Source organism: Cebidichthys violaceus, unplaced genomic scaffold, assembly GCF_023349555.1.
Source record: "Cebidichthys violaceus isolate CVI_PGR_0920_01 unplaced genomic scaffold, fCebVio1.0.p SCAF_16, whole genome shotgun sequence".
In the NCBI taxonomy this organism is placed as follows: domain Eukaryota; kingdom Metazoa; phylum Chordata; class Actinopteri; order Perciformes; family Stichaeidae; genus Cebidichthys; species Cebidichthys violaceus.
Genome location: NW_027176329.1, coordinates 4,583,805 through 4,610,317, shown reverse-complemented (window position 1 = coordinate 4,610,317; position 26,513 = coordinate 4,583,805). Strand labels below are relative to the sequence as shown.

General features: G+C 43.1%; 1 protein-coding gene across 1 annotated transcript in view; it reads right to left on the bottom strand.

The window, feature by feature from the left end:
• The window catches only part of col11a2 (collagen, type XI, alpha 2), a 48,668-nt gene that overhangs the window by 21,140 nt on the left and 1,015 nt on the right, over positions 1-26,513 (bottom strand). The window contains 15 exon segments of the mRNA XM_068711495.1: positions 913-987; positions 1,106-1,168; positions 1,504-1,545; positions 2,309-2,362; positions 3,816-4,031; positions 5,602-5,715; positions 12,668-12,790; positions 13,641-13,803; positions 14,005-14,215; positions 15,476-15,637; positions 18,587-18,718; positions 21,548-21,608; positions 22,790-22,940; positions 23,141-23,228; positions 23,360-23,416. Of these exon segments, the coding sequence (XP_068567596.1) occupies positions 913-987; positions 1,106-1,168; positions 1,504-1,545; positions 2,309-2,362; positions 3,816-4,031; positions 5,602-5,715; positions 12,668-12,790; positions 13,641-13,803; positions 14,005-14,215; positions 15,476-15,637; positions 18,587-18,718; positions 21,548-21,608; positions 22,790-22,940; positions 23,141-23,228; positions 23,360-23,416 (1,712 nt within the window).

Genomic DNA, 26,513 nt, shown 5'->3' with positions numbered 1-26,513 from the left:
AAAAAGAAGAACATTTTATTTTGAGTGGAAACTTCACCCGATGAATGGTGGGGGGCAATCAACAAAAATCGCTGCAGAGCAATTACTTGGACTATATATAAAAATAAAAAGGACAAACAAATCAAAGTGTGATGGTAAGTTTATCGACTTCCAGTTCCTCACTGATCAACGCTACAGTTATTTGGATTCTGAGTGGCCAATACTCAAATATTCCTATTAAAACGCATCAAGCCATAGAGTTCTGCAGGGATGACCTAATTTTGTTGGCCATACAGGAAGTTAGCATCGCACGTGTTAGCAACCGCCTTTTGTAAGACACGTAAAAGCTTAAAAATTCAACAGTGATCACAGAACTTATTTCAGGCATCTAACCAAAAACCCATATAAAAAACCCATTGACTTCAAGAGGTTAATGGTACAATGGTAAATGGACTGTACTTGTACAGCACTTTTCTAGTCTTCCGACCACTCAAAGCACTTTAACACTACATGTCATCATTCACCCATTCATACACTGATGACAGGGGCTACCATGCAAAGTGCCACCTGCCCATCAGGACTATCTATTCATACTACATTGACACACCACAGGAACAGCTACGGGAGAAATTTGGGGTTAAGTGTCTTGCCCAATGACACATCGACATGGACTAATGGAGCCGGGGATCGAACCGCCGATCCTCTGATTGAAGGACGACCCATTCTACCACTGAACTGCAAGGGAAAAATGCTGACACACTGTCTGGTTTTAGGACCCATTCCTGCAGAACTCTACTATAACAGGAATGTGTACTGAACATACAGAACTACACAGAATATTGAATAAAGGCCAATGTAAAAAATGCCCCGTTGGAGCAAACATCACTCAGACATCCATTTCCAAGAAAGGATCAAAAGTTAAGGGTGACTCACAGGCAGCATGACTGAGGTTCCAGGAGGTCCAGGGACTCCATCAGCTCCAGGCAGACCAGCCCTACCAGAAGGGCCCTGCGGGATAGAGAGGATGAAGTGAAATACGCTTCTATGTCTTAGAATCGTCTGTGCACAGATTCGGCACTGATGTTTCTACAGACCTGCAGTTCTTCAGATAAAGTGAAACACTCACCCTCTCGCCAGGGTCACCAACAGAACCAGGAGGTCCAGAGGAGCCAGAGGGGCCAGAAGGACCCTGAAAGAAGTGGGAAAGGGTGCTTAAGTATTCTGATTGCAGACTTGTTGAGCTGGTCATTTTCTCTATCAGTGTCAGGTACAGTTTGATTACGGTGTTGCATAGGAATATCCTAAGTGTAACTTAAAAAAGAATGTTAAATGCCACAACCTTTAAACAGAGAAGTCTACTGATTGAGGGGCTATCTAATACCGGCAACAAGCTAATTACACTACTACCTAAAATAATTCATAGCTGAGGAAATAAAGATTATTAAAGGAGTATTAATATAATAATTAGAAGTTAGTAAAATGTCTTTAGGATAGAAAACAAGGGAATAACCATAATGTACTTACAGCAGGTCCCTCAGGTCCGGGAGGTCCTTCAATCAGCATACCCTGCAGGAGTCAGAATTTAGTTAAAAATGTTACAAAAACCTGAAAAAAATAAAACAAGGGGTGAACATTGCAAAAAATACAAGATATTTCTGAGAAATGTCTTGTATTCAGAGGAGTCTGATTAATGGAGGAATCATTTCTCCTTTAATCAGACACATTTTGTCTGTTTGTAATGCACCTTAACTCGTACAATGTTCTTAGCGGAAAAAGCACATTTGCATCCTACTGGAGGAATCCGCCCCGTTTCAACAGCTGCATTTAAGTTTAAATTTTATTGCATTTACATTTTGGGGATTGAAATAGATGAATGGAAAAATAGCCTTTCTACAAGGACAAGACACTTGTCATTTAGTCTTTGGCTGGGCATGTTCTCTACCATTTTAACTACAACTTGTCTAAGCTGAAAGGAGTTTAGCTCACTGACATGTATAATGGCTCATTGAATATGGAACAGTGTAGGTAACCAGCTAGAGATAAGTCCTGTGACGTTTGAACAGGATAGGCATGGTTCCTCTGCCAAAGTAGTCTCCTAAAAGGTGATTATATATGTGTGTTCAATCAAACCCTCAAATTGATGTGACATATCTATCTCAGATAAGAGGTATAAAAGAGGTATAAAAGCATGTGTGCGACTGAAAGGTCACTGGTGCAAACACCTGGATCTTCTGGGAAAAGTGACAGGGGGGGGGGGCTTTTCCTTTCTGTCACAGAACAAGCCAGTTTAAAAAAAGGTAAAGCTGCTGAAAGACAATTAGTAACTCACAGGCTCCAAGACAGCAGGCTCTCCTTTCTCTCCTTTCTGGCTTCTGACGGCGGCCTGAGGAAAACACACATGTAGCCAACAACACAGCGTAGTCAGTACAGCATAGAGTGACTCACACACACCCAATGAAAACCAAGAAGACAAGCACACCCAGAGAATGCAGATTTGGCATAAAGACACCCACATTAGTTTGCTACATTATATCAAACACTATAATGCTATAAAATAGAATGATGAAATAAAAACCTGATTTGCTTGTGATAAAAGCATAAGCTTTCGTCCAAATACCGATGAGTCAGTGATTCTCCAAACTATTGGTCCATTACCTCTATATACAGAGAATCATCTGGGCTAAGCAGCGCTAAATGAAGCAATACACCACCATAAATGGCATTCAAGAAAAAGGATGCAGCCATCCAAATGCCTTTTATGCAGAGTATGTGATAGTTCAAATGATTGTTTATGCTTATTAGGATCCCTAATAGCTTCTACCGTGGTAACAGCTATTCCTCCTGGGTTCCTCAGTTTCTTACTATACACCGTACAAAATAAAACCCATTTCAACCACTGATGTGTGGACTACGTCTTGGTCCTTAAAGTATTTGAAATGCATTCAATTACAGGTGTCTCTGTGACTGATTGAGCTTGCCTGGCATGACATTTTATCTATGGATACATCTTACTTACATGGTGGCCATTTAGAATTTACTTACATACCACTTTTGGTGGAAAACTGAAACAGACGTTAACAACCAATATCATAAAATGAATACAAGGGTAGACTGAAGGTCCATTTTTAAGGTCAAGTCTAAATAGGTCGTCAAAGTTGTCGCTGGTCCTACTGAGATATCTTAACAGATTTGTATAACTTTTATATCTATCCACACTTAAAGGAGCAGTATGTGGGATTTATTGTCATAAATAGAACATAATATTCATAACTACGTTTTCATTAGTGTATAATCACTTGGAATTAAAAATTTGTTGTTGTGTTTTGCTAAGCTTACAATGAGCCCTTCATATCAACATAGTCCACCGTGTTGCACCGCCATGTTTCTACGGTAGCACAGAATGAACAAACCAAACACTTGGGCCATTTGCATTTTTACGTTACACGTAGGACACCATAGTTCTCCTTCACACTTGGAAAGAGAGGGGCGAGTGGAGGGGTATTCAGTTGGTTTCAATCTGCAACTTCATCTCTAGCTTCATCGCTCCTAAATCCTACACACTGCCTCTTTAAAGTGAAGGTAAGTATGGAGACATTCCATCCCAGGCTTTCAGGTAAAGCTTTTTACAGTACCATGTGGGTTCAAATTAGCCACCATGGGTAAGAAGGTCCCAAAGGAAAAAACAGAACACATAAATAAAGGAAGTATCTACATAATGGCAAACTCAAACAAGTCAATTGAGAGAAGATTGAATACAATTCATCAAAGACTAGGATTCAGAGATGGTTGAAACTGATTTTGTTTATGTTTTTTGCCTCTGATGCAAAAAGACTTACGCCTCCCTCGTCTGTCACAGCGGACAGGGCGGGGCCCATGTTGGCATCGACCGCTCCGGTCTCCAGTATTGGTTCATTGTAGTCCCTGTAGGAATAGTCGTATTCCTTAAGGCCCACGTCCCCAGTCACATACTCCTCAGTGAAGGCCTCCTCGCCCACACCGCCTGCCTTGGTGGCATCTACCTCCTCTCCCACCAACATTGTCTCCACCTGGGGCTGGGTTGGGTTTATCAGAGCCGCAACAGGATAGATAGAGGGGCACGAGAGGGTGAATCGAGGAAAGGAAAAAAGGGAACGCAAGAGGAAGAAGGAAGGAAGAGGGAGAGGTATGTAAGATGGGGAAATGTTAGTAAAGGAAAGAGAAATATAGAATGATGGGGAGTGGAAGAGAGGGGCATATATAGAAAGAAGTGAGTCTTACCTTTTGCAAATAAACAGTGACATAGGGACAGAAAACAAAAAGACATCTGGCAGACTGTGGTATCAGTCCTTTTTTTTGTTCAGGCCAATTACGGATTAGCAAGTTTATCCTGCGACTATAAATCTCCTGTTAATCATCTATTGTTGAGCTTTATGTGTTTCCACCAAAGCATATCCTCATCAGCTTCTGTGTGATGACCTGTAACCGAATGATTTCTCCAAATTTGCCTAAATATATTATCTGACATTGTAAACTTGTATTTTAAATGATACATTTTTTATCTGAAAGTCATGCTTGTCTGTCCCTGAGCACACAGAACTGATATGAAGCACTTTGTGAAAACGAGCTGCTGCTGCTGCTATGTGCTACGCTATGCAAAGGCCACACTATGTTATTTTCTATTTCACTTACCATGGGTGTTTGAAAAACAAATGTGAATCCAGTGGAAAAATGCTGTACCGTCATCTCATATAAAAACAACAGAATAAATCTGAAGCACTATCAAAACAAATAGTGAAAAACGTGTACATTTGTCCCAAAAATATACCGTATATGACTGAAACATTTCTACAGCATTAGCAAAACATTCATAGCATCAAAATTGGAAAATTAAACAAAATCATCAAAGTCAGCTAATACAGATACAACGGTAATGATGTCAATATGGATTATTGCCAAAAAAAAAGTGAACTGTGAGAAACAGATCAGAAATGTGAGAAGCTCATTCTCAAATTCTGATAGTTTAGGGCTGTAAAGTAAGCCACGGCGACTACTGTATTCTTTAGTTCAGTTTGATTTTTCTCTCAAACCAGAATGCATTATATTCATCTCCCTTTGTTGCTTTGGTTAAAACTGCATATCAAATATTCCTATGCGGATCCCTTTTTCACAAGATTTTTGTTCTTATGTCAAGATCTCCACCTGATCAACGAAGGATCTTCAGATGAGAACAGGAAGCTTGTTGTTAGAGGAAAAGGGGAGCCACGTAAAAATGTTTGATGATACAAGCAGATGAATGTGGTGCATTCTCTTTGAAAAAGCTCTTCTCTTATGTCTTGTCACGTGGCATCGGTGCCAACAAAACATTGATGTGTGGTTAGAAAAGTGTAGAGAGACACAGAGCTAGAACTACTTGGTTAAGTTAATAAAGACTGGGCTCACCACCACACAAGTGTTACACTGTCCTCTTCCTTTGGTGATGGAGGTGATGATTTATTCTTGTTTCTGTCAGTGTGCTAATTGGTGAATTCTAAGTTTTAATGTGCAAATTAAGCAAATATATCCATAGATCTATATACATTCTATTGTATGGTTTCTATATCTACTCTTGATCTGTGTCACTGAGTGTATAATTCTCTTTTTTACCTGTGCAGGGATCTCTTCTTGTCCAATCACCTCACCCTCTGGCACCGTCTCCTCATAGTAATAATCAGTCTCTGTCGGGGTGTGGCCAGCCTCGGAATATTCAGTGTCTACATCCTGATTGGTCAAGTCGACAGGAATTGGGGAGCAGGGAGGAAGTAAGCAGATTTGAATGGAAGAGCGCGGTTAGTTCAAGGTCTGCTTGTAAGTGATGATGAGTTAAAAGTGTAAAAAATGGATCACTTCATAAAATTGCGGTCGCCAGAGGCCAAGAATATTCTTACTGGCAACTCACATCTTTAAAGTTGAAAAGATCCATTTTACAAAAGAAATTTCAGGTAGTTTCAGAATCTCAATAACTATAAATTTTGCCATACGCAAGATTTAGGGAGTCATTGAGACTACTTTGCTGAGATTTCTTTTTATTGTATTGTTAAACAATTTTTGCTTATTAAACTCAAAATTCATGAAAGGGGGAAGTCTGCTCTTATTGGAAGTAGGACTGAGAGTCTCTATCCATCCCTTCAGATGAAAACATCGTAACTCGATGCTTTGGGATGTCTAGTTTCACCCAAGACCAGAAAACAGAGAGACAACCCCAATCAACAGCCTCACAGAACATAATCAAGTTAGTTCAAAACACATTGTACGAATTTTCCAGAACCCACTAATGACCATGAACCTCTCAATGTCACTCTACCTTAAATCATGTCAACTTTGCAGTAGAATACAGATTGAATGAAATGTAACTTCTATTGATAGCACACTTTAAGTTTGCTTTTGAGTTTCTGTGAGGCTGCTTTATTCATATTTGACACAAAATACGGCCAGAGACAGAGAGACAGGTGTCAGAGAGAAAACACAGGTACTTCAAAAAACAAAAAACAAAGAGAGAGAATGACAGAGTGATAGGTTGATTGTCTTCTTTGTGTATACAATTGGATAGTATTTGCGTTTTCTCAGGTTTAGTTTTTGTGCCATAGAAATCCATGCTCATTCATTACACCGGTCCGTTAATGGTTTCCCCGAAAAGAAAGAGGCGGAGTGCTGGAGTGTATTCAGGTTCTGAGATCCAGTTTGAGCTTGAAGGTAGGAATATGAAGTGAAGTAAAGAACAATGAAACTGTACAATCAGCCATGCTTCCATGTGCACCGCTGTATCATATCATATGGAGAAGTTGGGGTGATCGTAAAGATCATATGATATACAGACAGAGGAGAAGGCACCCAGCTTGGTATGAACCAGCTTCCATCTGAAGACCAGATCGTCCACCATCAAGGATTTACCTAAAAATCTGCACTGCCTGCAACCTATTGAAGACCCATAATAATGGTAAAAATTCTAAACATTAGCTTTCCCAATTTTTTTTGTTGCAGCCCCTGGATGGTGGAAAGACCTGGCCTGACCAGATGGGACACTCTGACCCAAATATGGGCCTTCTTTTTGTACCTGTTGATAACCGTTGGTAATTTTCTTCGCTGTGACTGTAGTTCCACTCAGCACAGTCTTGCCAAAGGGTGGGAATGGTTTGTGCAGAGATTTGACATTAATGTCCACCGGCAACTTGGATTTGGTGGGTCTGGGTGGAGTGGGCCGGACAGGGGCAGATGTTGGAGCTACTTTCTTCTGGATGGAAACCTTTTCGATCACATTCTTCACAACTTTGGTCACCGTTGATTTGACCAGAGGGACTTTGGTGACCACAGTTTTAACTTTGGTGACCTCTTTGACTTCTGTCTTTACTTGAGGTTTTGCTGTGGGAGCTTTGGTGGCCACAGCCTTTGCCAATTTTGTAGGTTCAGCTTTTGATGCTTTTGTGGGTTTAGGGGCCTTAGTAGCTTCTACTTTGACAGCTGATTTAGCTGTAGCGACCACAGTCTTTTCTACCTTTTCTACTTTTACAACGCTCTCAGTCTTTGCTTTAGTAGTGGTTTCAATTTTTGCTTGATTTGCAGCACCCTTACTAACAGCTTTCTTTTCTACCACAGTAATAACTTTGCCATTAGCCTGCCCATTGACTTTATTCTCAGCTTTGCCATTAACTTTGACTTTAATCTCTTTAACCTCAATGGTAGTTTTGCCATTTCCATTGGCCTTCTTCTCTGCTGTAGCTTTGCCATTGCCATTTCCATTAGTCTTAGTCACAACAGTGGCTTTTCCATTTCCATTGGCTTTCTTTTCTGCTGAGGATTTTCCATTTCCATTACCATTGACTTTCTTCTCGGCTACAACCTTGCCCTTGCCATTTCCATTCACCTTGACCTGAGCTGTAGGCTTGGCATCAGCTGTAGCTTTGCCATTGCCATTTGTTTTTGTTACAGCTGCTTTTCCATTGCCATTGCTGTTGGCTTTAGCTGCACCATTTGCTTTCTTCTCCGCAGCTGGTTTACCATTACCGTTCTTAGCTGGGGCAGCTGTGGGCTTAGATTTAGCTGCTGCTGTTGGTTTGATCTTAGACAGGAGGATCTCTACTGCAGTGGGCTTTGCTTTGGACGGCTTGGCTGTGGAAGACTTGAGAGCTTTGGTGGGCATAGGTGTCTTAACTACAAGTTTGTTTGATCCAGTCTTGGCCGGCTTAGCTGGAGAGGGTTTTGGTTTGACAGGGGTGGATTTGGTGGGGGCTTTTCCATTGAGCGCCTTCTTCTAATATCCGCGATTAATGTTTGGTGGAGATGGTGTTTATGTAAAAGTGCATATTGACAAAGAGAGAGTGGAGGAAGACAAAAATACATGGAAGGGTTGGGAGGGGGATGAAAAGCACAAACAAGGGATGGACAGAAGGAGAGAGAAAGACAAGAGTGGATGTTTTGAGAAACAATGACATAAAGATGGCCAAGGCTTGGATGATTTACTGAGACTGTACAGGCATTACTGGATACAGCAGAGAACTAATGCAACGTTTAAAACGGTAAGCAAAAATACAACTGAAAAAACACCAGTGCTAAAACAAATTCCAAATTCATTCCAAGTCCAAATTTTGACAAGATTTTTTGCTGATCTCTCCAGTAATGCCATTCCCAATATTAAATGACAAAGCAGCATCTTTGCGCTAAAATTAACTGGAGCCTGGAGTTTGGCAGAGGCACTGAGGGTGTGATTGGTCAGGTGAAGCTGATGCTGAACACACACACACACACACACACACACACACACACACACACACACACACACACACACACACACACAGTTTATAATGCACTGAGCAGTCCAACTGCAGAGAAGGTTGCTGCTGTTTAGTCAAACAACAGAAGGAGCATGGATGCCAGGCGAGCGTGCACGTTAGTCACATAAAAACACAAAATGAAAACAACAGTACACAATTCATTCTTACTTCTCATGCTGCTATAATACAATTACATGCAAATTACCACTGTGAAGAAACAAACAAAAATGTCATCCAGGTAATATAGTGTGAAGGAAAAACAGGCCAGCACCGTGAATATGAACTCCACAAATATGCAAAACTGAACACAACTGAAAGGAGACAGGCTGTGCCATACATGTGTAAGTCATGTATGGCACACAAAGGCAAGATGTACAAATTCAAATGCATATACCAAGACAAAAACATGTGCATTGATATCCCCATGTTGACTGAAAAATTGGCATGGAAACTGATGACCCAGAAGTACAAGCATGCGGTGACATCCTCAGAGACAATGAAGAAATCATGCAAGGAACAGCACAACACAGATCCATGCCCTGGTCAAATAGTATTGCAAATTATTCTTTTTTTTTTGTGATCAGCTGTGAAACAAATGGGTGGAGTTTATCATAAAAGACAATAGCCGTGTTTCCATTCAATCGCTAAGAAAAATTTTAAACAAACGTTTGAAATGCCGCCAAATAGAAATGTGAATTAGGCACGTTTCCATCCACTGGTTTGGAGCGAATAAACTTGGCTAAGCAGTTTAGTTTGGTCAGAAGTTGGTGCGATACTTCAAAATGTGCATAATAATATGTGAATGGAGACACGACTAATGAGTGCCAGAAAATTTAAACAATCACAGGGAAGCATTTGAAAGTCAATTTAATCGTGCTGATGTGTGATTAGCAACAAATAAAACAAATTTACAAAGACTATTTGACCAAGATCAGCTTAAGAAAAGGCTGCTCTGGCACATTCTCATACGTTACTTATGCTAGATTGTCTTTGCATATGCTCAGTTTGTCATAATGTCAGCAGATCCACAAATTAAAATCAGACATGAGATAAAGTAACCTTTCTTAACAGAACAAAAGAAAAAACAAATCATAGGACCATGTTAGGTTTCTTGCTTTCCCCTTATTTTCAGAGTTGGTTTGCTTTGTGATTAAACTTTCTGCTTTCTGCTTGAGTTTATTATGTGCTGAGGAACCTTTGTGACACCCCGTCTCTAAACACGAGCGTGCTCTCCTTAAACAGGACATATGAAGAAGAAGACTGGAGAACTGAGCCTAGAGGAGTGTGAGAAAAAGGTCTGCACGTGTGCGTAACAACACAGCTGCACCTACACCAACCCCAGTGCCCCCACTTGGCCACATCTGAACACACATACATATATGACAACATGTAAAATGATACGAGGACAACAAAAATCATAAGGAGCAAAGGTAATCCTGTGTGACGGAGACGGTGGAAACGAGGTGTGAGAGCTCAATGTGGATTTAAGAAAAGGTGAAATGTGAATAAAACAAAGAAGGTATGGAGTGATGAGGGATGAGAGAGACATGTGGAACGCTACAAGTGAAAATGAAGATTTTCAAACAAATGTTGCAGGGAATTTGTGATGCAAATTTAGTTGACACTCAAATACTCAGCAAGCTAAACCTATATTATGAATCATGCCTCCGTGATCGCTGTAATACATCTCTCTCTCATGCTCCTTCCCTTCCACAAAACCCCGCTCCTGTCTTCCCTCTCTCGTGCTCCCTCTTTACCTGTTGACTGGGGGCCCCAGGTTGGGGAGAGGGGAACGCAGAGGAGGAGGGAACGCCTGTTGTTTCCTCATAATAATAGGGGTATTCATGGTCATCCTGCTCCTCATCAAAGTACTGAGAGAGATGGGGAAGGAGTGAAAGATGGGAAGGATGGATGGGTCGGCAGAGGGGACATGAAAGCAAGGAGAGGAATGCATGAAGAGGCCGAGAGTGGATGTCCAAAGGGGAGGCGAGTAAGAGGTGCAGAGGGGTAAATAAAGGTAAAGAGGAAAAAGGGGTGAATGTGGGGTGAAGCAGCAAAAAATAAAAACACGGTGACAGACAGCGAGAGACAAAATGAAAGGAGATAATAATAAAATGCTATGCTTTGATTTTTTTTTCCATTCATCAGAAGGAGTCTGTGCTGCTGGTTGAAAGATGTTGATATTAAAAATACACAGACGACCTCGATGAGTGAAAAAAACAGCAAAAAAAACAAAAAAACAGAGCAGTGGATGAAGCCAATGAATAAAACCACAATGATTTATATTCATTCAGAAAGCAGTCATTTCAACAGCATCACATGACAGGGTTTGGGACCCAAGGTGTTGGAGCTCTGTACAGTGACGGATAATTACTGTATTGACTGATCCGGCATGCAGGCTTGTGAATCAAAGATCGTGTACTTTGGATGGATGAATGCGGATGAAAATGGCTGGTGTCAGGGAACTGTCAGCTCCCAAATATCAGTATGTATTTGAGAGGAGAAGGGAGGCAAAGCTAATAATGTATGTAATGTGCACGACCAGTCTCAGTAAGCAAAGAGGCTCCACCTTAAGCCACCTTCATGACAAATGCTTGCATCTCTCAATTTAATTAACCAGAAAACCAATCAGAATTTAGCTTCATTAGCATGTTTCATGTACTGAACAAGTTCTCTTTCTTTCAATCCATGGGGGAGAAAAAACGGGGAAAGACAGGTCGGCTTGTATCATCCTCTTTCCCCTTTCTGTGTTCCACTGCAGAAGAGCAGGAAACAAAGTGACAACTAAATACTGCTGAAACAATTCAAGCTTTCAATGCAGAGTGTGTGAAATGATGGAAGTGTGCCCTCTTGATGGAAAGGTATGACAGAACAATGTCTCTGCTTTCCCTTTGGTTACCTCTGGGACACACAGACCGAGGAGGTGAGGAGGAAAGTGGATGGATACAAACTGTTGCTGATGACGGGGATGCGTGAGGAAGACAGAGAAGGCGAGCAGCACTTTGATGACATTATCAGATGACCCAAACTGAACCTGAGGACTTCTCTTTCTTTTTCAGGAGGACCGGTGCGTCTAGTGTGGCCTTTGTTTTTTTTAACTGTAAGACCACATTTTCATGTTGTGAAGCTTTCCTAAAACAAATCATATTTTCACAATCTGATTTTCTTTTTTTGTTCTTGGAAAGATAACATACAACTTTATTTATCCTGAGGGATGTATGCTGATGCATCAGTGATTAAATTAGTTGATTTCATAACTCCCTTATGAGAGGAAACTGGGTACATCAGGAGGAGCTTGAAGCAAACACAGGAAGAACACGCAAACTCTGGGCAGCAGGAATTCAAAGGTCCCACAGTGACGGTGCTAACCACAGGGCCAGTTCACAGTATTCTTCATTTAGGTTCCTAACTGAATTAACTGACTCAGAAGTATCTAGTGACAGTTATGATAAAAGCTGGATGACCTGGATGTAAAAGGTGCTTCAGTCCATTTCTAAACCCTTTCACTGCAGGATACACATGACTGTCATTTAGAAAAGTGCCACGGAAAAAGGAAAACAAAGTCCACAGATTCTGTTTGGGCCTGCTTTATCGGAGCGACAGATGAGCCTGCAATTTGATGATTGAGCTGTGTTAGCGTAGTGCTGACCGTCTGAGGTTATCGCTCTGTAGTAGATGCTATTCAGTAGTTGAGAGCTATGGGATTTGTGTGAACTCATGACTCAGAAACCTTAAACGTGTGAGAGTGAAATGTAAAGGCTAGTTACTGCACCCTGACGGGAGGTTGTCAAGATCATTTCTTCACTAAAAGGTTAATGGTTTGATACAAGTTTCTTATGTGGTGGAGGACCAAATGTTGACTTCTATGTCTGTGGGTGAACTTTTGTTGTGGTGGGGTTACTTACATATGTGTTGGGGTCCTGAGCCTGGGTCTTGGGCAGTGGGGAGTCACAGTCAGGGCTGTAGTGTTCACAGAAGTCGTAGGCAGCCTGGGAGTTGGAGGCGATCAGCAGTTGCTGGATGTCTCCCTATGGAAAAAAATCGACAGATGAACAAAAACCTGTGGAGCTTTATCATCTGTTACTGGACTCAGGGGAAACGTGCTTAAGTCCAGATGAAATGAAAAATGCCTTTTTAACCCTTTTAGATTACGGTCTTGGTCTTATTGAACAAAATCTATTTTATTTATTTATCTAGTTTTATTCCTGTAAAATAAAATATGACGGGTGCTTATGTGAGCTAGTACCAACTAATTTCAACCACTAATTTCTTGACACCCATCCATCAATCAATCTGTACATTTTAGCAATAAGGGAAGTGTGTGTGTGTGTGTGTGTGTGTGTGTGTGTGTGTGTGTGTGTGTGTGTGTGTGGAGCCAGACCTCTGTTGCTGCTTTTTAGCAATCCAATCAAATACAAAGGATTTGATTTAAACCCCTCTTGTAACTGTACGCTGCTCAAATATTCCTTTTCACTGGGGAACACATCAGGGTACAGAAGCTAAAGATGCTTACGCTGGAGCTCTGACTGCAGGTCGAAGTCTGAGCTAAAGGAGTTTCTGCTGAACCTGCATGATTTGGTTTGATTTTGCCTGAATCTGACGATGACAGGCATTAACAATAGCTATATAGAAATAGACAATCTTCTCGCTTGTTTACTTATGAAGGTCATATAGAGGCATCAGTATTAAACTGAGTCTGTTTCATAACCAGTTAAAAGTCCCTCCTAACCTTAATCATGAATGTGTTTTTAGCCTCAGTTAATGCTTACTTTAATGACTAGAACTTGCTACTGTGTACTCACAGTCACTTAACTAGAGATCAGCCACCTAACCAACAACCACATATCTCTTGCACATTATGCTTAAACAGGTCCTCACCTGGAAAACCTCCTCATCAAGCAGACGGGCTCCAAACACCGTGATGCCATTGGTGTCGACCTCTGCGTTGTTGCCGCGGGGCAGGGGGCGGGTCATCTTCTTCTTGCAGTCCAGCAGCAGAGTCACATTTTTCTTTGAAACAGAGATAGCGATGCGATGCCACCTAGAGACAGGGAGGAGGAACCGAAGGCGAATAAATGTGTACTGTGACGACAGGCCTGATTTATAGGGCATCAAACCAACCCTCGAATCACACATGCGTTCCAACCGACACTCACGCATACTACTCCCAACCACTCACACCCACATGACCCCAAACGTGTCGTCTCAACCAGTCACAAACTGGTTGTTGCTGGTTACTGACTTGCCATCGGCCAGGTTGACGCCTTTGAACAGTGGGTAGTCCTCGGGGGCCGGCTTGCCGTTCTGGTCCTCGTACAGGAAAACAGGGGAGCGTCCCATTTCAATGCCCAGCTGCTGGATGCCCTGCTCGCTGTAGATGGAGAGGAGGAAGGCCTGGAGACCAGCTTGGGCCTTAACCAGAGCCATGATGGAGAAGTTCTCCGGGAATCGACCTGTTGATGAGGGATGGGAGGAGAGAGAGACAATGAAAGAAGCAAAGGGTTAGATCACAAACATGGGTCATTACAAGACTGGCCTATTTTAAGACAAGAAACAAAAATGAGGAGAAGGAGGCAGGAACTGACAAAAGAGCCAAAGAATAGCTGGACTGTAAGTTGACTGATGTAAAAGAAGGGAAGCAGGAGAGGGAGGTGAAAAGGGAGGAAAGAGAAGGCAAAAGAAATGGGTTTCAAGCAGGACAGAGGAACACGTTATGGCTAAGGAAGAACGACACAAGAATAGAGAAGTAGGATGAAAGATGGGTAAGAAAGTGCAAAAACAAACTTAAAGCTCAACGTGATTAAAGCAAGAGGCTCTGACGCAGGATCAACTGATTCCAGAATATCAGAGTTAGTCCGTGTGCAGCTGGCAGAGAGGATGAAAACATGTAATAACAGGTGGGCAGAGCAGGAGACGGGAGGCAGCTAACCCTCAGAGAATGAGGTGAAAATCAGCTTTGACTTTTGAGGATTTCTTCACAACCACATAAGTGGCACTTTCTCTTTTTCGCTCCTTACTCCGGGGTGTCAGACAGTATTCTTACGTTAATTTGTTATGGCTCTCCCACACAGTTCCACTGCAACACATAATTATACTTTATATCCATGAGCAATCTAACATGGGGCACCACAGCGTTCCGTTTAAAATACATCCAAACATAAAGAGCGACCCGTCATTATAAATGTAGGTTTCTTCACTCTGGAATTCACCGTAAACATGTTCAATATTAAGCCCATCCTACAGTGTGCTGTGGTACTGGTGTAACGTACGGCGCTGGCACATTAATAAGTCTGGATATACATACATGCCCAACAAATGTTCTTATTTATATTAAGTAACTTTTGTGTTACAAATCAGGTTCTAAATAAAACAATGTCTATATTTACTTGGGAAAAACTGACACTGCCATGAAAGCATCAACATATGAAGAGAAAATAAAGAGCCCATCTAGTGAATCAGTTGCTTTACTGTAAAATAATTCTGTAAACCAAATATTACAGTGGTTGGATTTAACATTAAAAGGATTGTAATGTAGTATAATTCTCTGTGGTTCAGCTTGGAGCTTCCTAAAGTCCTCAAACATGATGAACATGTAATCACAAATGGATAGACGCCTTTAAGAAACCCAGATTTTGATGTGTTTTTATAAAGTGATCGAGTGGCAGTCTCTCCAAACAGTCAAACGGCCTCGGCCCCGTCCGGTCGAAGCCTACCTGAGAAGAGCTGCTTGGTGGGGGCAGAGATCTGGGCCTTCTTGGTGATGCGGTAAGCGTGGTCGGGGCTGCCGGAGCGGCGGGATGTGCAGAAGCCGGGGACTTTCTTCACGCCCTCGGGGAGAGAGGGAACCTGCAGAGCCCGCAACACATCCACTGGGTCTGAGGAAGAGAAGAAAGTCGTCATTACATTTTTGGATTTAGAGGTATATAACTGTTCTGCATTGATGATGAGTTAAACAGATATGACCGGTGTAGTTTTACATAAACCCTAAAACAGATTAAAAAGACAAATGATCAATTACATTACAGGGGATGTATCATGAAGTGCTTGTGCACACACATTTGGGTATCGACATGTGATTCAACAAGCCGTTCGGAGGAGGCTCCCCTTCCATCATCATTAGAATACACCGGCCACGGCTTGAGAACTACATTTGCAAAGGTGCGCCATATATGTTTCTCACAAGCCAATCAGAGCAGACTGGGATTTTTCGGGAGGGTGTTTTAAAGAAAGAGTAGTATGAACCTGAAAATGAGCACATCTTAAATATATCCAGGTATTTCCTCAAACTCCAGACTCCTCTACAATGTTGCTGAATGAAAACTAGAGGACAGTTTTATCTTTCACTGCAGCCATTCTTTGCTGACCTAACTTTGCCCAGAGGATCAAAAAAAAGTGAACCTCGCAAGCAATCTTAGATGTTCTTCTACTAAATGCCTCACAGGAGCAGGTACAGGTACAGTCCACAATGGCTCCCACTGTACATTCAGGCATAATGTAAGAAAGGTAGCACTGTGCAGGAGCAAATGGGCCAGAGTCCAGGCCACATATGTGAACCACTGCAGGGCAGGTACAGTAGAGCTCAGTTTAAATGGGAGCGGAGACAGTTCCCTCTATTCTGCTCACATTTATCAGGAAACAAGTGGCCGTTGATGTGATAGTGCTGAGTCAAATGAATGTTTGAGGATAGACAAGCATTTCACAGCTTCACATGACACACACACACACACACACACACACACACACACACACACACACACACCAGGTATTCAGTATACATCCTAATATCACATGAACACACACACACACACACACACACACACACACATTGACTGTACCACCAGGCTCACATCCTGTCTCCACTTTCACACGCTGAGGTCAACCAGTCTGTTTCTCCACCCTCAGTCTGAACGGGGGTTTACCTCGTCGGCTCCCTCACATTGCTCAAAGGCACTGCGTCAGTCTGCGTGTTTCACTTTGAAAAGCTCAGGAGTTCAGGGTTCGATTCCCTACATGACCACTGACAATAAATACAATAAATGCTGTAGTGTAAGACAAGTTGGATAAAAGCAATGTCATAATTAATTCCCCTTCATGAGCTAAACAGCACATAGAAATTAAAAAGTAGCAATACTACAGAGGGAGACGGAAAAGCTCAGTCACAGAGACTTGAGGTTCAGCGCTCAGTGTTTTCTCTCTGTCCTCTAAAGACTTACAGTTTTGGAAACGTCCTGAATGAACTGACAATCTGAAACATAATTCGGTTAGTTTACGCTCAGGTGCACTAAAACGCCCCGGCTGTGAGAAGCTCGGGTACCAACAGAATGAGAGTGACTTCATTCTCTGTTCATGTTGGCATCCCTCCACTCCGTTTTTACACAGCAAATAGTTGTTTTCTGCTCTATTAATGTGCTTTGTGCACCAAATCAAATGTTATTATAAAGTCTACCTTAGACACAACATGTCCATGGGTCCTTATGGTTTTGAAGTGAGGCAGTTATAAAGTTGAACAGTGTTTCCTGAGCTCAGTTATCCTCCCTCACACTTGGCCAGCCCCTATGCGTGTGTGCTGCACCAGAGACAGCCAACGAAGTTCATTTACAGCCAGCTTTGTGTGCTATGGCCCTTCTCATAATAAACGTATGGTGGCAGTGATGCATTGCTGCTGTAAAAACTACAGCTTTGATGGAAAGATAACAACCAAGCCCTCACGCCAAGCAGCCTGCAAAAACTTCTGTTTTCATTTTTCATTCAACAGCCCCATTAATAAACCCTCATTTCTAGGCTCTTTTCACATTTATGCAGAAATGATGACTTGGGCCACTTTTGCTGAATATATATCACATACTGCTACAGTAAGGAGCTGCAAAGGGCAAAGCCAGCGACGGATGCAGCTCATGCATCACTCTTATTCAACACCAGTGTGTCAGCAATAGGAGGCACAGCTGTCCATCAGAAACTAAATGAAAGCTCCTGCATGCACATTAACGTCACACATAGAGCCATAGTCAAAGACTCATAATACTTTATAATGTACACACTGCAATATAAAGCCCTAACAGCAGATTTATATCGAGCTCTAATGTGAAGTTTTCTTGTGTTTGTCCTAAAAACCACAGCGATCCCATCCGCAGCTCTTGTGTTTAGGTGACACCCAGCGTCTCGGATTTAACAGTTAGTCAAACGGGCCCACAGGTGGTAATATTTATTCAGACAGAGCAAATGGTGCGTTAATATTGCCTCTGGGCGTCTAGACCACGGCCTGTTACCGTCACTCTACACCAGAGACAGAGAGAGAGAGGAAGTGTGGGGGGGAGTAAGAGGAAGACATGGGGTGAGGAAGGGAAGGACGTATCAGCAATATGTGAGAGGTAGATTGAGAGGTATTGTGATGCTACGCTAACAGAAAGTTAAAACCCTCAAAACAGCTGCTTGAAGTCGAAAAGGAACAGAGGTTAGTGAGTGAAATCCCACTGGCTTTTTGTCAGGGGAACCAGCGTGATGATAACTTCCTCCAAAAATCCATCATCCCTGCAGCACTTTTGACTGGACTCTAAGATTTGCATTAATAAGTCACAATATTCAAAGTGGAAGATTCATAAATGGACATGGTTTCATGTTTTTTACAGACTTTGCGTGCAAAGTCCAAACTTTCTTCTCCTACTTTTCAAGACAGGTCCGCAAAGGAATGCTGGGAATGAGAAAGAGGTCGAGGGAGGAAAGGAGGGAGAGAGAGGTTCAGGCAGAGGTGGAGTATGTGTGTGTGTGTGTGTGTGTGTGTGTGTGTGTGTGTGTGTGTGTTGGGGGGTCAGGCAGTGACAGTAGACAGTGTGGTTCTGTGATGGCAGGATACTGGATCAGATTGCAGCCCGAGCTCCCCCAGTACGCCCAGCACAATGTGCCGCTCTGTTCCCCCCGCTGCCTGCCCAGCTCACATCTGCAGCCGGGGCCCTTCCTGCCTGGAGGACCACAATCACGACAAAAACACACCCACAGAAATAACACGCGGGGGCCGCAGAGGTACACACTCACACACAACCCGGGCAGAAAGAAAAAAACACACCAACACAGCTCACGAAGGGAGGCAAATATGAAACTAGACAAGGTAGAAAAACAGAAAGCCAGGAGGAACAAACTCTCTCTCTCTTTGCTTTCTTTCGTCCCCCCTCTTCCCACTCCAGCACTCTTTCTTACCATAAGCGCTCGCAGATGGCTGCAGCCTTTTGATGTAAAGGCGGGCCAATCACACTGCTGTCATTAAGACAGGAGACAGGGCTCCCTCGTTACAACCGGTGCTGTAGGTAGAGATTACAGTAGCATGTACAGTTCCCCCTACTGACAGCTGGCTGCAGTGAAAAAGGCCGCTTTTGAGACTGATCACAGGACATTAAAATAGTGCCTTAATGACTAAAATTGAGTCTTAATTGAATATGAAATGGTTCGGATATTGGGGACAATCTTGCACAATCCCTGTGGTGTTTCCTTTCTGAAAGTTCTTCTAATTTTCTTTTGTTTATTTTAAGCCCTGTAATAGGTGAATACAGGTGCCTCAGGGCTGAAACAAAGCTATCACTGTTACCCACTCTGTTCTATAGATCCACAACTGACCAAACATGCAGATCAACCAGCTTATTACAACCTGATAGAAAACACATGTGATGCCTAGGTTGGCAGTCACACTATAAAACGAGGCGTGCCGATAACACAGCAGAGGATTTCAGCAGGTTGAAATACTGTAGTTCTCCTCAGCCGCCACTAGATGGAGTTGAACAGATTTCATTCACCGTTAACACAGAGAGTATCCAGGTTGTTGAGGTCTGGAAGGAACCACACACACACACACACACACACACACACACACACACACACACACACACACACACACACACACACACACACACACACACACACACACACACACATACATATACAGGTGTTTATGAGTACACACACCATGCAAACACACACGCTCACAGGAGTGACAGATAAACAATGCTAATGCTTACTGAACTACTGAAGACAGTCTGTACACTCTGTCAGCTAACAGGGTGAACAACTTGACTAACAGAAAACACACACAAACACACACACACACACACACACACACACACACACACACACATATACACACACACACACACACACACACACACACACACACCTTCTGTCTGGACACACAGATAGACTCTGCATGCACACGACACATCAGGGAGAGAATCTCTGATGTGTCGTGGAAGCGTGCAGGGATTCAGCGAGCTGGGTTTCTCCTAAAGGCAACGTGAAACATTAAATGACCCCATGTTATTAAATATTAGGAATAAACACTATTTGTTGGACACCGTGGACAACTCAAGCTCAAAATCAAGAATAAAAAGATGGTCCTTTAACACAGTGATTTAATGTTCCAGGTTGAAACCTGAGCAGGTTGCATGAGTCCTGGGTCACTGCAGACCTGTGTGAGGAGACAACTGAAAACCTTTATTTCCTCTCCTGGGCTTTCTGCCTTAGATGCTCTGTTTAATGATTTCTGCTTGTGTGTGTGTATGTGCATGTGTGTGCTTTTCCTCTTTTGGTACAGCTGTGCCAAATACCAGACACACACTCCAGCTGACACGCTGACCCCTCACCTCTCCCCTTTGCACAACGGCCACATTGTTAGACACGCAGAGCAAGAGGGACGTGCAATATTGACCACAGGTTAACAGGGTTTCTGTGGGGAGTCACTTTAAAAAAAGAAAAGAAAGAAAGACAAACCATCGCGACCCAATTCTCTATAGGCCTTATCTGTGAATCATGAGGAGAGAGACTTTGTGTGCAAATTGACCATTTTTACTGCCATTTTTGTATCACCCTGTATCACCCTAAATAGGTGAACCAGCCATTTTGAAGAGATACCCGTTTGATGAAGCACAACTTTGTTTTATGCATGTTAATATTTATAAATGGGACCAAATAAATGCATTCAGCTGGAGTTAACAGGCTATCTCACTCTTTTCATTTCCTCTGTTCAGTCAAACTAACACAAGGTACGCCAGCCTTTTATATTAGATTCAATGTTATAAGTAGACTACAACTATCAGAACAATATGAACATTCAGGCTCCCTCATGTGGCTAAAAGGTGTACTGCAGATATAAATATGAAACAAAAGACTATGGAAGAATTTCTGCTAATTTATTTAGCGATTTATCTCTCGTGACTCGTGTTTGGGAATGACTGGATTAACACACACACACACACACACACACACACACACACACACACACACACACACACACACACGCACGCACGCACACACACACACACACACACAATCTTCTGTCTTAATATTTGAGTCTCCTCTAATAGTAAACCAAGATGGCAGGTTTTTCAGAGGCCTGAGATGAGAATAAGATATCCAGAAGGCATCATCCATTACAAAAGTTAAATATAAAACCAAAAGAAGGCGTAAAGTAAACTCCAGTCATCCACCCAGCTGACCAAGGCGGCTCGGGGCACAAGCTGCTGCAGGTAGTAATTTTCAACATGGTGCTCTGTAGTTACGATTTATTTATAAAGCCTTCTGTACACAGACAGAAAATCCATTATGAGTACCCATGCTGTAAAAAGGGGGTGATTAGACTTTGCATTATTTATATGGTATAAAATGAGGGGTTGGTTTGTCAGTGTGGTGTTGATTATCATGTAGAAGGCATGCCATGGGCCAGTGTGTGACTAGCTGCTCTGAGAGGGGAAAGAGCAGCACTGGATGTGTGTTATAGGAAAGGGGAGAGGGAGCTTATTACTGACTGAGGTGATCCTGCATCACAGATGTCTCAATGAACTCCTCCAATAACACCATGGAGAAAACCTGGAGGAGTTCAGAATCAAAGAACAAGAGATCAGACGATCAAAAATGAATCTGAAAGTTGAGGTCAGTCATATAATTCAAACACAAACTGTGCGGCTACTTATCGAAACAAAAGAACTCACGAGGGAGTTCATTATGAGACATAAGAGCGCTGCAAGAATGAGTCCTCCAAACCTGGAAATGAGTGTCTGCCTTTCTGTTTTCCTCGTTTAGAAGTCAATGTGTTTATTGAATGGGTTTTTGGTTAGATGCCTGAAATAAGTTCTGTTGTTAACACAAGCTTAAGAGATTTTAACGACATAAAACAGGTCAGTGAACACCCCTCTGGTGAGTTTAGAAGCTTTGACGTGTCTTAATGGAGACGGTTAACAAGAGGCTACATGAGATCACTGGAACACTAGTCCTCCTTTATCTTAGCGGTGACATGAAGTCATGTGACCGTGGTGTAGTTCATAGGTTGCATTCGCGTTTCAAAAGTCATAAAAGATTATCTCGCTGAACAAAACGTATCATCACCTTTGTTTGCCTCAGAGCTTATTTTCTGCAGCAATCAAAAATCCAGTGGAAGAATCCCATTGGCTCCTTGTCGAGGGAGCCAGTGTGACGCTAACTTCCTGGTTGGTCTACAGACATACATCAATCCTGCAGCGCACTAATGTCTGCCCTGCCACACAGTCTTACAGACTGAGTAAAAGAGACAACGTGAAGCATGACAGGCAGCAATCTGGAAAGCAGGTTTCAGATGACTGAAGGTTAGCTGGATGTCTATGACGTGTTTTTACTGGTCTTTTGGAGAGGACACAGAACTAGAGGGAAAGTGGAGCATTGTTCATCTCACAGTGCATCTTCTATATACACCAAGAAGACAAGTGGGTCCAAACATTTCAGTAATTTACATGTTAATGGATAACCAGAATCAATCTGCATTCCAGGCCCAAACCTTTATCAAGTATTCAAAGAACACCTCTGTGACATATTTTATTTCTCTGTGAACATGATCACCAGATCCTGTGCTTTTTCTTTTCACACCTGCTTCCATCAGCACTAATAAGTACCTCCACTAATGAATCCCACAGTCTGTGTGGTTTATCCGCCACTACAGTTCAGCGGCAACAATTACTGCGCTGCAGCCTTATGTGGTTTCTTCATTCCCTCCATTTGGGGAGCTGCTGCCAGCACACGGCCAAAAAAGTCCTCTGCTGTCCCCCGTGTGCCATTATGTGGTCCGAGCCGGTCCGAGCCGGTCCGACGCTGCCAACGTGTGTCGTGCTGGAGTCTCGTGTGGTTTCAGGGCTGGAGGCCACAGTCTTAGTTTGGACCTGAGGGTGGATCCTGACACCACAAGACCTACTGTACCAGCACCGGGAGACAGGCAGCGCTTCCCTGTGACCGACTGTCACAAATTAGAGGGCCGCCGAAGAGCCATTGATGTGTCTGTGCTGATGTGCAGATAAGTTATGAAGTTGCACAGACAGGTAAGTACTTCCCTGTGATGTCTTCTAAACTTGAAACCCTACTCCGTCTCCTAATACCTGATGGACTGAAGAGCCACACTTTCCCGCTCGTCCCGGTCAAACGACCATCTCAAACTATTTTCAAATGGGCCGACGGCAGTGATGTCTGGAAAAGAGATGTACATTAACGTTACATGCAGGAGCACACAGCTGGTCTCCGCATCCTCCTACGCACCAGAATACCAGTGACTAGGAATAGACTCCCATAGGCAGCCTGTCATTATACAGATGGCACACTCTCCTGCAGTCCTTGTACATCTTCTGCTGAAACAGAATGCCATGGAGGAACGACGCCTAACCATCCACACCCACACCCACACCCACCCACACCCACACCCACACACACACACACACACACACACACACACACACCACTAAATCATCACCGTTGAATCATCTGCTACTCGCTGTGCTCCCTTAGGTCTGCAGTAAGGATTTTTTTTTCCTCCAGTCTGAGGGGACGACGCGGTTCAGAACCGAGGCCTCACGAGTGTCTTCGTGTGTCTCGGCTTTGACTTCTGTTCGTTTTGATTTCACAACCACAGTCTGGGTCTCATGCCATTCATCTGTGTTTGATGCCGCTGAGAGACTGAGAGCGATGGTGAGGGTGTCCGGCATGAAGCATACCTGAGCCTTTCAACACTCCTGATTACACAGGGAAGTGTTGGATATGAATAGGAAATCCAAACTGATACTTAATAATCATCAATAAACTGAGCCTAAAGCTGTCACAGTCTTCACATACCTGGCTGTAAACTGGTGGAAATGAATAGATGCTAACCTAAGACAAAAACAGGCCATTTTGAGTGGAGGGAAAGTTTTTATACGAGGTCTTCCTGCAGTACTCTGAGTGATGAAGTTGACTATAAACTGATCTAATGATGGCTGCTGAGAAATATGTACAGAGAGAGCTGATCCCAGCACCACAGCCTGAGCAACTCATTCCATTGTAAAACCCTACAATTGTTGGTAAAAAATATCCACTCATTACATACATACAGTCTTTTCAAAATACATTTTCGTCTTCATGGGAAACAACTTAGTTAGGTTTAGGAAAAGATTGTGGTTTGGGTTAAAATAAATACGGAAATGTCGTTACTGAAGTACGGCAGTCACGTGAGAAATAAATCTACGTTGACTTCTCCTTTCACACGGGGAACGAACGGCTGTCCTCTGGGTGAAAGACTGGATTTTGTTTGACCGACCCACTGTCCCCTCACTCCCGGCCCGTGTGGGTTTTTGCATTTCTTTATACTTCCTGCTTCATGATTACGTGCATTACAAATAAATGATTTTGTGGGACATCTTCAAATTACAGCACATTCATTTCCGTAGGTACGAACTCTGTATGAGTGCAGCCTGTATGGTTTGTGTATGTGTGCTTCTTTACATAGTAACTAGCATGCATTGCCTGTCATAAGAGCATGCACCGCGGCCTGATATAACTACCTCACGCCACTGTCTGTGGATCACCAGAGCCACAGGGGCCCATGGGAAAATGATGACGAGGCGGCAGAGGAGAGAAATCAAAGGGACAAGGTTAAAACTGCCAGACTGGGTCACATGTGACCAACAGACTGAAAACACCACGCAGCCACAGCAATGAGCTGTCAAAAGCCTGCTGCTCCACCAAATATAGTAGCTCTATTCACCAGCAGAGAGAGAGAGAGAGAGAGAGAGAGAGAGAGAGAGAGAGAGAGCAGGGTTAAGTTGCGTTTAGCCAAACCCAGACAGACTGTCCTTTGAGGAGCGCTCAGCTTTGAAATGAAGTTAAGGAACATCCATGTCAAGAAAATATTGCCCTCTGATTTTCTTCCTCCTTTGAACAACACTCAGCTTTCATGCCTTTCTGTAGGCCTCCTGCTCTCTGGGTGCCTCCTCCTCCTCCTCCTCCTCATTCTCCCAGGGCAGAGAGAATAAACATGAAAGATTCTGACCACGCTCTTCTCTAAATCGGTCTTTCACTGCTTGGGTGGGGCGCTGCTATAGTCGTAACATCTGCGCGGCTGCACCACGCTGCCCGCACAGGAACGCGCATACAGAATGCATGCGCGCACGCAGTGGTCCGCCAGCGCATCTGGCCGGCGCGCGTATATGATCCATTATGGGCGCAGGGACACTATTTACGCAATTAAAAAAGAAAAAAAACAGGTACAATTTTTTATATTTCACATTATCACATCTTTTTTTTTTTATCATATAAGAATAAACACCTCCGCGCGCACATCGCCTCTAATGTATGCTTTAATGTGAGAAATAGAACCTGCACAAGGTGTTGCACACAGAGGCACATTCACATACATGTGGCATACTTTTCCACACCCTGAAATGGGGGGGGGGGGGGGGGGGGACGGACACATCCATAGCTCACAGACGCATACACACAAACAGAACTGTACAAAGCGCACATAGACACGGAGACACTGGACGCTTTCACTCCCGCGCCGCTGAGACCGAGGTGCTGCGCCGCATAATAACCTATTCATAGAAAGCAAAAAATGTCTCGGTCTTCCGCCTCCAAAATACACACGGGAGACGACGGGAAGGTGCAATCGCCTCTCGCAATCTGAAATTGGAAACGGGGCCAAAGAATACACTGGAGGAGGGCAATTTATGTCACAAAGCCCCCTTGGTCCGTAAGCTGTCCCTGCCACTAGCTCTCCAAACGAGGAATAAAGAGTCCACTGAAACTTCTAAAGCAACTTTATTCCTGTGTGTAAACTAAACCTGCCTTCGTTTTGTACATGATCATATTATCATAAAACCATAGTTAGAAAAAAACATTTTCCAACCAGCTTCAGATCCACTGTAGTCGAACAAAAATCCTAAATTCATCATTTTAAAAGGTTAATTAAAACCTCACAAATCATATTCAACTTAGACTTACAAAAAACCCCACCTTTCTGGATTTATCTTTAATTTGATTTATTTCCGTGGCGCATTACGCATTAAGTCAGATCTGAGCTGTTCAGGTGAATCAATGGATCCTCTGTGTTAAAAATAAGTCGAGACTACTAGCGGTGCACCAGGGAACAGCAGCGCATACAGATCATTCCTTTTAGGCGGACTACTCTGTACCTGTGGATGGTGAGGGGAGAGAGGATCGTAAGACCGTAAAGTAAACAAACCATTCTTCTCAATATCAATGTACTAATCTTTGCTATCACTATTAAACAGAATACAAACATTAGTGTTATTCTACAAGGGGGAAAAACGCAAAATCAACTTTCCATGGTCTTATTGTCACATCCTTCCATCTCAGAGACCCCTCCTCCGTGGACGAGCAGAGGCAGTGATGGATGGACCGGTGCACAGGCTGAACTGGTAAACACCCAGCCAACCTGCACGGTCCCTGCTGGCAGCCCACTTTACCCACAGGACGACGTTCAGT